Genomic DNA, 14,562 nt, shown 5'->3' with positions numbered 1-14,562 from the left:
TTGGCTGTTTTGCCAACGCTTGCCAAACGCCCCTATAGCGTTTGGCAAGCGTTGGTCCGGCGTTTGCTGAGCGTTTTTAACGCTCGGCAAACGCTCCGCAAACGCCGCATGCGCGGTTTAGCGGCGGTTGCTAGGCGTTTGCCGAGCGTTAAAAACGCCCCACAAACGCCTATAATGCAGTTTGAGTGGTGTTACCGCTCCGCAAACGCCCCGCAACCGCACCGCAAACGCCGGCCGGGCGTTTGGGGAGCGGCACCATAGACGAGAATAGGAGGCTTCAAAGCCTCCTGACTCGTCCAGAGGCGTCCGTTTTGCCGCGACGCAAACGCTCCCGTTAGAACAGCACCATGTGCTGTAATGTGCAGAATTGGCAGAGGCGTTTGGGAAGCGGTAAAAACGCTTCCCAAACGCCTCTCTGCCGCCTGCACACAAGGCTAGTGTGAACGTAGCCTTAACGAAGCTGCTCCAAATGGACTGTATCCCTCACTTGCTTAGGAGTGTAGTATCAGCTACATCCACTATACAGCGCTGTGCTTCTGGCAGGGGGAATGGGGAGTTTCCATCCTCTTCCTGAAACAAGTGGGGCTGAATGCTGCTCAGCCATTCACAGAAATATTTTTTGAATGGATACATGGTTGCCTCTGATTGGCGGTGGATGACCCTTACTTTCTCCACCTCAACCAGAGGAAGCCTTATATTCATTCATACTATACAAGGTTTCCTGAGAATGTCTGAGCAGCACTGCGCTTGACTTTATAAAATGAAACAAACGAGCGCTGGGTAAATGGATAAACATAAAAAGGTAAACCTTTTCATAAAATATATAAACATAAAACGATGCAGCGCTAAGAGCAACAATAAAATGAAATGAAAATATAAATAGTAGCCATAGATGGTGAACAGTATTGAATGCGCAAAAAGCACTCAATGGCGCAAAGATCATAGGTGCCAACTATCTCATAGATACGTCCAAGGTGCATGTGATGATAATGGTGACAAAGTCAATCTATCCGATATCAATACAGCATGGTGAATAAATCAGTGACTCCTGTGGTTGTGGGAAATAGGTGTTGATTGTACTAACCAGATAGCACAACTTCTTGTGCATTGTAGTATATATGGGACCTACTCCTGGTCATCTGGATCTGGAACACTAGAACATCAGGTCATCAGCCACCAGGGGGATCACACACGTTCACATATGCCCAATCAGCAGAAATACCTCCTACTAGGACTACCTGTTATCAGTGTGAGGGAGTCAGTCTCTTCTCCTCTGCTGGACACCCGGATGATTACCCTGCAGACGGAGGATACAACAAGGCAGACAGGTATTTCTGCTGACCGGGCATATGTGAACGTGTGATCCCCCTGGTGGCTGATGACTGAATACCCAGAGATGAGCTATCCCCTCTGATGTGGCTTACCTGGATGCTGCTGACCTGATGTTCTAGTGTTCCAGATCCAGATGACCAGGAGTAGGTCCCATATATACTCCAATGCGCAAGAAATTGCGATATCTGGTTAATGCAATCAACACCTATTTCCCACAACCACAGGAGTCACCGATTTCTTCACCATGCTGTATTGATATCGGATAGATTGACTTTGTCACCGTTATCATCACATGCACCTTGGATGTATCTATGAGATAGTTGGCACCTATGATCTTAGCGCCATTGAGTGCTCTTTTCACATTTAGCTCATTCAATACTGTTCACCATATATGGCTACTATTTATATTTTAATTTCATTTTATTGTTGCTCTTAGCGCTGCATAGTTTTATGTCTATATACTGAGCTTGACTTGACCTTGTTCCAGAAAAAGGACAAATTCCCTGTTCAGCTGCCACAATACCGTGCTGTATGGATGCAGCCGATGGCTCCCAAAAGTAAGCTAAAAACTGGCATAACTTTTTAACCCCTTTGCACCTAAGGGTAAAACGACTGTTCATGCCTAAGCACAATTTTGCAACTTGCACCTGTGATAGCAAAACTGTGCATCAAGGTGGACTATACTGCATTCTTTGTTCAGGAAAATTAGTCTTTTATTTGGTGGTAAATGATAAAAAGAAAATAATCAGGAAAAATCCATTACCAAAGGAAAACTGGCCCAAAATAGTAAAAAAAAAAAAAAAGTATCTGAATATTTCTTGCAACTGCCATCACCTAGCACCAAAGAAAAACCCAAATCTCTCTTGCTCCTGCTGATGACAGCGATGTGGGTGGATGTTGTTGTTTGTACCTGTAGAACAGCCCAGAAACCATATAGTGTGCATTTTGTTTTTTATACTGCCACTAATGGACACAGATAATTAAAAAAAAAAAAACTTACCTAGAATAGGGTTTATTTTTTTTTTTTTTACATACACTTTTTTTTCTCTCTCTCTGAAAGGACAATGTATCTCTCTCCTCAATTCAGAGAACGAAAACACAGGGGCGGGGTGGGCCAATCGGAGACTATCACAGCAATCAGGTACGTGACCCGTAATCAGGCGTTCCAGGTCCTGATCATTAGAATGGGACCCAGGGCTTTCAGTCTCTACGCGGTGAGTCTGCCACAAAGATAGGTACACAAATATACAGCCCCACGGAAAAAAAAATCCAGTTCAGTAGGGCTGCATATTTGAATACATTGGCGTGAAGGGGTTAAATAGGTCAAATGTCACTGGTTGGCAGAGTAACCCCTCTTTTACATTGCAGGTAAATAATGGACTCCAAGTAGAAGCAACGAGCCATCATTGAATGTTTACAGACAGTCTGCACCCTTCATCAGGAATTCATTGGTGGCACATTGCTTCTGCTTGGCATCCATTGTTTACCTGCAATGAAGAGGAATTATGGTAGAGGAAGAGTTACTCTAACATTTGAATGACTGATGTCCGTTTAAAGTAATGCAAGAGTGGGCAGAACTTTTATTCTTCATGTACAGCCCTCATATTAGAGAGGGAAACGGTTTGGACCTACCTGGAGTACAGCTTTCATTGCCTTATCTCTTTACCTCTGCAGACTTCTTGTAATGAATATATAAATCTATTTTGTGGAATTTTCTTGCGCAAACGAGCTCAGTAGGAATGTGGAATCTGGTTTTACTGAAAACATCTCCAGTTTCGAGGTTGCATGTGTCTAGCTGTCTTTCTGATGTTTGCTCCATGCTGCTATCTGGGTCACAAATGAATATATTTCCTTCACTAACCTAAAATAAAATCATTACTATAAGCGAGCTGATGTTTTCTAAACGGTGAGAAAAAGGAACTCAAGCTCTTGCAATGATCTTTTTTTTGAGTCCCCTCAACCCACCCTGGATCTGAACTCTCACATGCTATTCTCTGTAAATGGTTATCAGAAATTAAAATGAATCTTTTGCAAAAAAAAAAAAAAATCCCTGTAATTGAAGAGTCACTAAACCTACCTTCCCGATGGCTGCTACAAGATGGAATACCTGCATCTCACGCAGGGTCACATGTCCTGTAGAAATGTACAAACAGAAAGGAAGAGCAAGCACAGGATGAGATGACAGTCATGGGCAACAGTATCATTCATATCTAGATGGGGGGGCCCAGTTTTTACAGAGCTCACTTTTCTTTTTTTTTTTTTTTTTTTTTTTTAATGAATGGCACCATAATGCAGATCACCAGTCATGTCATATACCATGCACTGTGGGGTCTGTGTTCTCCCCCCATCCATTTTGATACATTGGAAGCCCATTCTTCAAGAATAGAATCTATGTTAAAGCTTTAGTATGAATGGGCCCCTAATTACCTGACGAGTCATAATGAAATGTGCTTTACACAAAGAAGCATTACAACTAACGTGCACACACCACAGTCCATAGAATACAAATAAATACCACTGAAGTTAACGCGCCTACATGATAGACAGGGAACCAATATCCACAAAAAAAAAAAATGTCTGCCTCCAATAATCTCATCTTTCTAATCAGGAAATGGGAAGGACTACTGAAGCAAAGGGTGGGGGGATTTCCTGAAAGGTGTGATTCTCCATTATAGCTGCTGGGTCATATCATACTAATTAAGCTGCTTTTACTACTGAGGTGAGAATATGAAACTCCAAACCCCCGTCTCAATCACAAGTACTGGTTTATGACCATCTGTGCAAAATTCCAGCCTAAATCAGCTTTGTCACCAATTCTTCCCAACCTCCGCATCTACAACCAGACCACCATCATCAGATAATGAGAAGTAGAAGGACAACAATAAAATCATCATCTATTGTACTGCACACAAGTTGAATAAATAACTTCCCACAAGTTTGTGAGTGTGAGAACGATGACTCTCATCCATTTCCCTGAACCTTGGTTAAAGGCTTTAACAACCTACTGTGGATCCAAAACCACTCCATAAATAACCACCAACATTGACTATTAGGAATCAAGGAAATGTGAGAACGATGACTCTCGTCCATTTCCCCGAACCTTAGAAACAGCTATAAAGACCTACCATGGATCCAAAGCCACTCAATGAGTAACCACCAACATTTACTATGAGGAACCAATTGGGTGTGAGAACGATGAGTCTCATCCATTTCCCAGAACCTTGGTAACGGCTTTAATGACCTACCATGGATCCAAAGCCACTCCCTAAATCAATTAAGAATCAACTGAGTGTGAGAACGATGAGTCTCATCCTGGCAACGCCTATAATAACCTAGCATGGACCTAAGGCTACTTCTCAAACACAATGAGCCAACATCAATAATGATTGATCAGTGATCACAATAAAAGGATTGACCACTAAATCCGTAAGTCCCACTTATCACCCACCTGATGAAGACTTGCTCAAGTATATCACAGACTAATTTTTATTTGCAGAAGTCAACACATTTTTTTTGACTTGTGATTTACCAAGTGTTGATGATGAAGGGGCCAGCTGCTAAGCCTCAAGTCAGAGATTTGCTTTGGTGTAGGGGTTTAAACAGCCAGCCTGTTGACTCAATGACTATATTGGAGTTGCAGGTTCAAATCCCTGCTTTGACTCTTTTCACAACCTTTTACTTCTGAAATAGAACAAAAAACACATAAGTCATTGAGCAGAGGCAAGTAGCTCAGTGGATAAAAGCAGTAACTTGGGCGCCAAAGACTTGAGTTCAAATCCTGTAGACCCCCAGTCAAGTCTATGAGTGAATTGGGCGGCTGTAAATCACTCAAATCCTGCAGATCCCATGCTTGATTCACTGAGTGGAAGCTTGGAGGCCATGGACAACCCTCCAGTCCCAGGCCCCCACAGGCCTGTAACATGTGTGGGCATCACATTAGGTTGTAGACACCCCACCTCTTCAGTCTACAGTCTGTGACATCACTGCAACATATATAAAAATAATGGGCTGTCTTACGTGGGTAGCCCTTTCCAAAAGCAGGGACTTAGGTTTTTATTGGCCTCCCCCCCTGAACAGGATAGCAGGTCTCAAACTTTTCCCACTACCCTGTTCCACCACAAGGGAGGCTCTGAAGAGTAGCTGAGACAATGAAGCAGGCTTGCTTGGGGATTTGAACTCAGGTCTCCAGCAGACCAGTTACAGCTCTTACCCACTGAGCTACCTTCACTTCACCCAAACCTAGCTACTTGTTGTCCTACTTTAGGCTCAGACAGTCTTTAAAGCATTAAAAAAAATAATAAAAAATACAGTATTGAACACAATTCAATTTCTGCTAGACCCCTGTGATACCAGTTTTACCTTAGTTAATAGCACTTTAGCGAGGACAGTCCTTTTTCAGAAGTGGAAAATGATCAAATCCTAAAGCCCTGACTACCTAACTTGCCATAGCCTAGGGTCAATGACTGAACATCTTGCTGAGGTAACAGACTAGAGGCAGCGATATTTTGCCCCCTTGGGTAAGGTAATGTTTTACATATGAGACTCACCCAGGTTGGCCTATGGGGCATGAAGTAGGACCCAGTCCACCAGCTCAGTGTTAGTTGTTTACTAAGCCAACACAATGCCCAGGTAATAGATAGGATCTATGATCTGGGAGCTTGAAGGTCTGAACGTGACCAGTGATTGCCGATCACGGTGGTCAGAACCAGACTCACCAGTTCCCAATCATTAGTACAGACCCATAGCGGTCTTTAAGCGTACTCTCAGCACAGAAAACTCTACTGCCCATAGGCACATGTGAAGCATATGGACCTTACATGGCCGGCAAGAGGTTAACTTCCTATCTTGTAAACATGTGAAGGTTTCCTGATCGAGTTACAACTCAAAACTTTGGATTTGTTTTCCAGTCCCAAGGGAAGCTGTGACCAGAACAGATAAAGACTAAACAAAGGAATATGGCAATAAAATTCTGACAAGGAACCTAGTATTTCCCACTTTTTCCAAATTTCCCCACCAAATAAGTTCAGGTTCCAAACAAGAAAAATAAATCCCATCTCAGAATATTTCACAACCACACCACAGTCTTGCCATCCTGGAGACACCATCACACCCAAACCTCGACGATGTTCAGGCACCAAGTCCAGCTCGAGCTCAGAACTTTTTACCAAGATGGTCTTAGAAAACAAAAAAATGAATACAAAGTCTGATAATAGACTGAAAACCAGACACTAAGCCTTTTATTACACACCAATGTAAAATATACAATTGTACAGATTATTACAGAGAATAACAGACAGGCTTCATTCCTGTGTTTGCAGACACATTGACTTGCACACAATTAGCGGTTCTGTAAAGACAAAATTTCCGAACAGCTTTAATGGCAGAGGTGAAGCACCTCAGCAGGCCGCTTTGGCGGTACAAATGGGGGCCGAGTCCAATGGGAAGGCACGGGAGGAACAGATTATTGCTCGATAGACAGGTGCTCCTCCAGACACATAATCGGGAGGAATTGAACACCGGGGGAGGGGTAAAGGTGGGGGCGTGGGTATTCGACAGCCACAGAGGTGCACCACATAAAAACTACTAAATGCAGATGGAAAGTAGTAAAGGAAGACTACGTACACTGCACAAACAGTCGCCTAAACTGGCAGAATTCAAAATGGCGAAGATTGTCTCAAAATTAGTGCCAATTCAAAGTGTAAAATATGAAATCCAGATAAGCTAAAGAATATAAGATTAGCAGGATTTGGGAATTTAACTTTGGGGAGGGAGAGGTGCAAATATCCAACAATATATTTTATTTTTACATTGGGGAAGTGTTGGAACACATCTAGTTTATGTCCAGTCTCATATTTCAACAGCACAGGGCAGCGGTGGGCCAACGTCTGCGCCGTTCTTACATTCCGCGTATACTAAAAGCAGCACAAAAGTAACATTCATTTGTTAACTTTGGAAAAGCACTAAGAAAAGAACTTTGTTAGCAAAGGGGAAAGGAACAGATCTGACAACCAGAACATGAAATACAAAGCAGATTTGAGAGGTGTAAGAGATGAAGGTTGGTAAGTACAGATAATTCCACATCAGTAGGGCCCTGCAGATGCTGCAGATTATATAAAAAACCCAAACCTGACAATTTCTCTGCTACTTGGAATTAAAATTGGGCTCCGCCTGTTGGCTGCCCAGCTACCTGCATTCAAGGTCAGCTTTGTGCCATTACAGCAGTAGCTGCCCATGCATCTCTCCCTTGCTCTCAATGGGTTATAGCCATGGCCTCCCATTTTTCTTGCTCTTGACTGGATACAGCTATGGCCATACATCTCTTCCTTACTCTCAATGGGCTACAGCCATGGCCATCCATCGCTTCCTTACTCTCAATGGGCTACAGCCATGGCCATCCATCGCTTCCTTACTCTCAATGGGCTACAGCTATGACCATCCACCTCTTTCTTGCTCTCAATGGGCTACAGCTATGGCCATCCATCTCGTCCTAGCCCTCAATAGCCATGGCCATCCATCTCTTCCTTACTCTTAATGGGCCACAGCCATGTCCATCCATCTCTTCCTTACTCTTAACGGGCCACAGCCATGTCCATCCATCTCTTCCTTACTCTTAATGGGCCATGTCCATCCATCTCTTCCTTACTCTTAACGGGCCACAGCCATGTCCATCCATCTCTTCCTTACTCTTAATGGGCCACAGCCATGTCCATCCATCTCTTCCTTACTCTTAATGGGCTACAGCCATGTCCATCCATCTCTTCCTTACTCTTAATGGGCTACAGCCATGGCCATCCATCGCTTCCTAGCTCTCAATGGGCTACAGCCATGGCCATCCATCGCTTCCTAGCTCTCAATGGGCTACAGCCATGGCCATCCATCTCTTCCTAGCTCTCAATGGGCTACAGCCATGGCCATCCATCTCCTCTTTGCTCTCAATGTGCTACAGCCATATCTAAACACCAGTGGCCCCTATTCCCAATACTAAAATCACCACTGCTTTCACAAGGCTGATATGCAAGGAGAATTTCCTAACTTTTAAAATAAATGGTCCAGTTTCATAGGAGGAAAACTAAAATCTAAAATAGATACAACAGTCCAAGGATAAGAGTAGAGGGGCTGCTAATCAGCAAAGCACAACATTTCTGTATCCTGACAATGAGCTCAATTCCAACATTTCAATGATACAAAGGCAGGAAACAAAGCCACACACTGTAGGTGTCACACCGTAACATTTATTCAGTTTAAGAGGCTTCTGACATGGTCCAGGCCCTAAGCCATGCCCCTTTGATGCGTTTTACCCTACTTGGGCTTATTCATACCTCTACAAATAAGTCAAATCAAGTTGAAATGCCTCAAAGGGGTGAGGCTTAGAGCGGGGATCATGTTACACTGAATAAACAATATGTTGTGAGGCCTACAGAGTACGACTTCATCTTCTGCCTTGCTATCTATGCAGAATAGGACGAGCTCCTAGAAGCCAGCAACTGGTATAGCTAAGGACCTGAAAACAATGCATGGAGATTGGAGCAGTGGAGCCTTCTTTTGAACTTCTACTGAAACTCATTACGAGAATGCTTGCCACTATGGATGATGCAGAAAACCACGGGCACATTGTTTAATACACAGCGGAAACCAGAAACCGGAGGCGACATTTTGAATAGATATCAGATTACATTTTTTTTATTTCCATAAAGAATTATCTGTACTTATCCACAGAGTTCTTGAAATGACCGATCTTTTAAAATGTTTGATTTGGATGAGGAAGGCTTAGAAAAAAAAAAAGATCAATATTCAGTAAAAAACTGGAGCAACGAGAACAAAGAACTTAGAACAAAATCAGAGATATCACAACACGCAGATATTGCTATAATGAAACATTTCAGAACATCTGTGCTAACCTTCATGAAATAAAGTGTAAAGGGGTCCCAGGGGGTCATTTTCACCTGTGTTCAGGTAGGGCTGCCTTTTTATTTGAAGGGGCTGTCCAACACACCACAGTAGGTAAAAAAAATGGGCATGCAATCCCAATGCGAAAGTGTGAAAAGTGTAAAAGGGTGCTGGAGTTTGGACAGGGATCCTTAGCTCTTAATGTAATTCTAAGGGGGCTGTAATGGGGGCGCCTCTTAATCCATATCCATTTTCCATAAAAGTAAAACTCTGAGGGTGATGTAATGGGTGCGTCTCTTAGTCCATATCCATTTTCCATAAAAGTCAAACTCTGAGGGTGATGTAATGGGTGCGTCTCTTAGTCCATATCCATTTTCCATAAAAGTCAAACTGAGGGTGATGTAATGGGTGCGTCTCTTAGTCCATAGCCATAAAAGTTAAACCAAGTACTACCCATGAAATAAACCAAACATTCTCCAAAAACTCTGAGGATCATGGCTTCCTTAGATTTAGGAAGGAGAGCAATTATAACATTATTAAATACAGAGTCAACATGCCCCCCCTCCCCTGCAGGAATTAACCAATCTATTGCCAAACATAGAAAGGAGTTGCTGTGAACCCATGGCAGACACAGGGTTAAATATATAGCTTTAAAAGCTCTGAGAAAAATAAAAACCAGGAACACGGACCTAGAAAAAAAATCATATACATTAATAAAGATCATATATACAAAAAGTTTACACTGTGGTGAAGGGAAGGGGCTAGACAAGTTCAATGCCTGCTCGTGCTATTTATACAGAATGAAGGGGGGGGGGTGGGAATCTCAGGTTGGGGCTATTGCAATCTCATTCTCAGACAATGAAGCCGGAAAATTCCAGGCGGTTCTCAACAGTCGTAAAGTGCAAAACTACTGCACGCGGTTATCGACGCATTCTCTCATCTAAACTGTACTCGAGCCAAAAAAGTCACAAAGCTTTATAGGAATACTACTCTGAACACAACGTAAAAAATAAGCAAACTTTAATCTTAAGGTTTCACTTAGAAATGTTTTTTTTCTTTCTTTTTTTTAGGTGCTTTGGGATAAAGAAAGGAGAAAAAAAAAATAAAAAGTTTCCCAAGTTGCCTAAAGAAACTGTCAGACCAGCTTATGAATGAAAATGTTACCACCCGATTCACATCTTGTGTCTCTGAGCACCAAAACAGCCGGCGACCGTTGTCTGTCCTGCGGACGTACTACATCAAACTGACGCCCAAAGTCCAGGCCCAGCTTTCTCCGACAGGCCCTCCTCCGAGACAGGAAGAAAAGAGCTGATGTCCTTGGTAAGGCCAAAGCAAGACAACTTGCTGCAGAAATAGAATTTTTTTTTTTTTCTTTTTTAATAGAAATTTATCCTCTATAGTGCACACATTCCTCCTTGGCAGCCGAGCGACGTCAGCAGTATTTCTACAAAGGGCGAGACAAGAAATAAATTTAGTTAGTTGAAAGAAAATGTAAAACCTTCCACCAGCAAATCAGTGGAACTCTGGGTAATAAAAAAAACAAAACAAAACAAAAAAAAACACATACGGTGCAGCATGTCACGAACATCAACAGTTCTTTAGGTGTTCCAATAGTCATTTATTACGGATTCTTCCAGTAGATCTACTACTTTTCAACTTCTTGTAACAGGGTGACAACGCTGTTCTACAGTGAATTTGCAAAGCAGCGTGGTCACCCTGTGGAGAGGGTAATCTTAGATGGGCAGGAAGCAGCAACACAAACTGCTCTGTGCAAAGTGAGCCTCAATATTCATATATACAAGGGGGTTGGGGTGGATTTTCTAAAGGCAAATAGACTGTGCACTTTACAAACGCAGTTACACTCTGTAAGTGCAATTTTCCCAGAGCTTAGTAAATGAGTTAAACCTCCACTTTACAAAGAATACCCAATCACATGCAAGAAAACCTGGACAAAAAAAAAACCACAACATATATTTGCTGGTACATGACTGGATGATGAGAGTTGGCGGAGCTCTCTCTCATTTACTAAGCTCTGAAGCATCTGCACTTGCAAAATGCAGTCTATACGCCTTTAAAATTGTTTATAAAAAATGGGGTAGATTTACTAGAGTGGCCATGGACAGCAAGATATCCCACTGTGAATGGGGACACCGGCTGTTAATTGTCACTGAAACAATGTGATCGCAACCCAAAAGGATTATGGGAGTAAAGATAAGACACAGCTTTCCAGTCAACAGCTAAGCTAGGAACTTTAATCCTCCCTTAGAGTCCAGATCATGTGACCAAATGCTGCCATAAAGTCATCTGACCAGCACTAGCAGGGAAAACATCACAAAGATTCTTGGAATAGGCACTAACATGTTCCAATGCACCGCAGCACAAAGAATTAGAGACATTTAAAGCCATCTCTGGGCAAACACTAACCCCCATCCCATCCAGCCTCTCTAAGTGACCACTGGCTTACAAAAAAAATTAACCCCAAAAAGTTAAAAAAAAAAAAAAAAAAAAAAGTGTAGATAGAGGAGGGGTGTTAGGAAGGACATGTGTCGTACAGCCAGATTAGTCCTGGTAGGTGTATGAAAATCCAGTCACCTGGTCCGGTCCCATCGGCATGCCCGACATGGGCAAGGAGTTCATAGCCATTTGTCCCATGTGGTTACCATTACTGTTCATGTGCATCATGTTGTAGGTGCCTGGATTGGCCTGGTGGCTGTACTGCTGCGGGAACGAGCTGCAAAGACACAATGGGCGGCATCAAAAACACGGATTCGGCACCATTAACAACCAATGACCCACGACTGGGGAAGTGGAGGGGTTAGTGCTTAGGTAAACTCATTGGCAACCCTAGAGGCACATGATGGAAGCAATTACCTGGGCCTCGCTATATTTCCTGACGGCCAGCCCTTCATGTCAGGTGACTGGTACATCTGTGTAGGCTGAGGGTGAGGGTTCTGTGTAGGAGGCATACGAGATGTCATCATGGGGTTTGGGGGGCTGGAAACTCTTCCAAATGTGGGATCGGCTTGTTGATTCATTCCTGAAAGGCACAATATATTTTTACTAACAGAAAGAAGGTACAAGGGATGAGCAGAGCGAGTTTATCATTCGAAGACTTGTGTAGGATAGGGATCTAGAGAAACTTACCATAGCTAGGTGGGTAGGAGAACTGCTGGGGAGGAGCCTGAGGCATGGGAGGTCCAGCCAGGGGGCTCTCCATACTGGCAGAAGCAGTCACATTGGGGGGAGGGCTGAACCCCTGCGGCTGCCCCTGTTGCATAATCAAGGCCATCCTCTGCTGGCGGATCTGGTGGCTGAGGAGCTCCCGGTTCCTCTGAGCGACCATTTGAGCATTCAGAAATCCCTGCTGTAAAACAAGAGGCGTCAATGCTATTCTGATAAAAACATCCAATCAAATCTGCAATGCTGTATGTTAAAATTCAATGTATGTACAAGCCTTTGTATCTTACCATTACAAAGAAATCGCTGTGGGAATGACTGAGGAACACCTACACACGGGAGATATAACATTTGGCTCTGAAGGGTGGGGGGGTTGGCGTTTGTCATTCGAGTGTTTCGACAGAAATTATTTCTTCCATTTATAGCACCAACAGCAGTGCTTTAAAACAAGGACATACACCAATCAGCTAGAACATGACAGGGTCATGGCTGCCAAGGCACATTGATGGAGGTGGGGGAGGGAAGGCTCATTGATGGAGGTGGGGGAGGGAAGGCTCATTGATGGAGGTGGGGGAGGGAAGGCTCATTGATGGAGGTGGGGGAGGGAAGGCTCATTGATGGAGGTGGGGGAGGGAAGGCTCATTGATGGAGGTGGGGGAGGGAAGGCTCATTGATGGAGGTGGGGGAGGGAAGGCTCACTGGTGGAGGTGGGGGAGGGAAGGCTCATTGATGGAGGTGGGGGAGGGAAGGCTCACTGGTGGAGGTGGGGGAGGGAAGGCTCACTGGTGGAGGTGGGGGAGGGAAGGCTCACTGGTGGAGGTGGGGGAGGGAAGGCTCACTGGTGGAGGTGGGGGAGGGAAGGCTCACTGGTGGAGGTGGGGGAGGGAAGGCTCACTGGTGGAGGTGGGGGAGGGAAGGCTCACTGGTGGAGGTGGGGGAGGGAAGGCTCACTGGTGGAGGTGGGGGAGGGAAGGCTCACTGATGGAGGTGGGGGAGGGAAGGCTCACTGATGGAGGTGGGGGAGGGAAGGCTCACTGATGGAGGTGGGGGAGGGAAGGCTCACTGATGGAGGTGGGGGAGGGAAGGCTCACTGATGGAGGTGGGGGAGGGAAGGCTCACTGATGGAGGTGGGGGAGGGAAGGCTCACTGATGGAGGTGGGGGAGGGAAGGCTCACTGATGGAGGTGGGGGAGGGAAGGCTCACTGATGGAGGTGGGGGAGGGATGGCTCACTGATGGAGGTGGGGGAGGGATGGCTCACTGATGGAGGTGGGGCAGGGAAGGCTCACTGATGGAGGTGGGGCAGGGAAGGCTCACTGATGGAGGTGGGGCAGGGAAGGCTCACTGATGGAGGTGGGGCAGGGAAGGCTCACTGATGGAGGTGGGGCAGGGAAGGCTCACTGATGGAGGTGGGGCAGGGAAGGCTCACTGATGGAGGTGGGGCAGGGAAGGCTCACTGATGGAGGTGGGGCAGGGAAGGCTCACTGATGGAGGTGGGGCAGGGAAGGCTCACTGATGGAGGTGGGGCAGGGAAGGCTCACTGATGGAGGTGGGGCAGGGAAGGCTCACTGATGGCGGTGGGGGAGGGAAGGCTCACTGATGGAGGTGGGGCAGGGAAGGCTCACTGATGGAGGTGGGGCAGGGAAGGCTCACTGATGGAGGTGGGGGAGGGAAGGCTCACTGATGGAGGTGGGGGAGGGAAGGCTCACTGATGGAGGTGGGGGAGGGAAGGCTCACTGATGGAGGTGGGGGAGGGAAGGCTCACTGATGGAGGTGGGGGAGGGAAGGCTCACTGATGGAGGTGGGGGAGGGAAGGCTCACTGATGGAGGTGGGGGAGGGAAGGCTCACTGATGGAGGTGGGGGAGGGAAGGCTCACTGATGGAGGTGGGGGAGGGAAGGCTCACTGATGGAGGTGGGGGAGGGAAGGCTCACTGATGGAGGTGGGGGAGGGAAGGCTCACTGATGGAGGTGGGGGAGGGAAGGCTCACTGATGGAGGTGGGGGAGGGAAGGCTCACTGATGGAGGTGGGGGAGGGAAGGCTCACTGATGGAGGTGGGGGAGGGAAGGCTCACTGATGGAGGTGGGGGAGGGAAGGCTCACTGATGGAGGTGGGGGAGGGAAGGCTCACTGATGGAGGTGGGGGAGGGAAGGCTCACTGATGGAGGTG

General features: G+C 45.6%; 1 protein-coding gene across 7 annotated transcripts in view; it reads right to left on the bottom strand.

The window, feature by feature from the left end:
• Positions 1-6,542: 6,542 nt before the first annotated feature.
• The window catches only part of NCOA3 (nuclear receptor coactivator 3), a 220,737-nt gene continuing 212,717 nt past the window's right edge, over positions 6,543-14,562 (bottom strand). For 5 of the 7 annotated variants that reach the window (XM_089653111.1, XM_089653110.1, XM_089653112.1 and 2 more), the window contains 4 exons: positions 12,364-12,583; positions 12,091-12,256; positions 11,812-11,950; positions 6,543-10,663 (listed from right to left, as the gene is read on the bottom strand). In XM_089653111.1, the coding sequence (XP_089509237.1) occupies positions 10,652-10,663; positions 11,812-11,950; positions 12,091-12,256; positions 12,364-12,583 (537 nt within the window). In that variant the 3' untranslated portion in view covers positions 6,543-10,651. The remainder of the gene's footprint in view (positions 10,664-11,811; positions 11,951-12,090; positions 12,257-12,363; positions 12,584-14,562) is intronic. The other 2 variants (XM_089653113.1, XM_089653116.1) reach the window with 1 other exon arrangement.

The sequence above is a fragment of the Staurois parvus genome, unplaced genomic scaffold, assembly GCF_062004578.1.
Source record: "Staurois parvus isolate SC_StPar_1 unplaced genomic scaffold, SC_StPar_1.0 ptg000699l, whole genome shotgun sequence".
In the NCBI taxonomy this organism is placed as follows: Eukaryota; Metazoa; Chordata; class Amphibia; order Anura; family Ranidae; genus Staurois; species Staurois parvus.
This window is presented reverse-complemented; position numbering and strand designations above follow the sequence as displayed.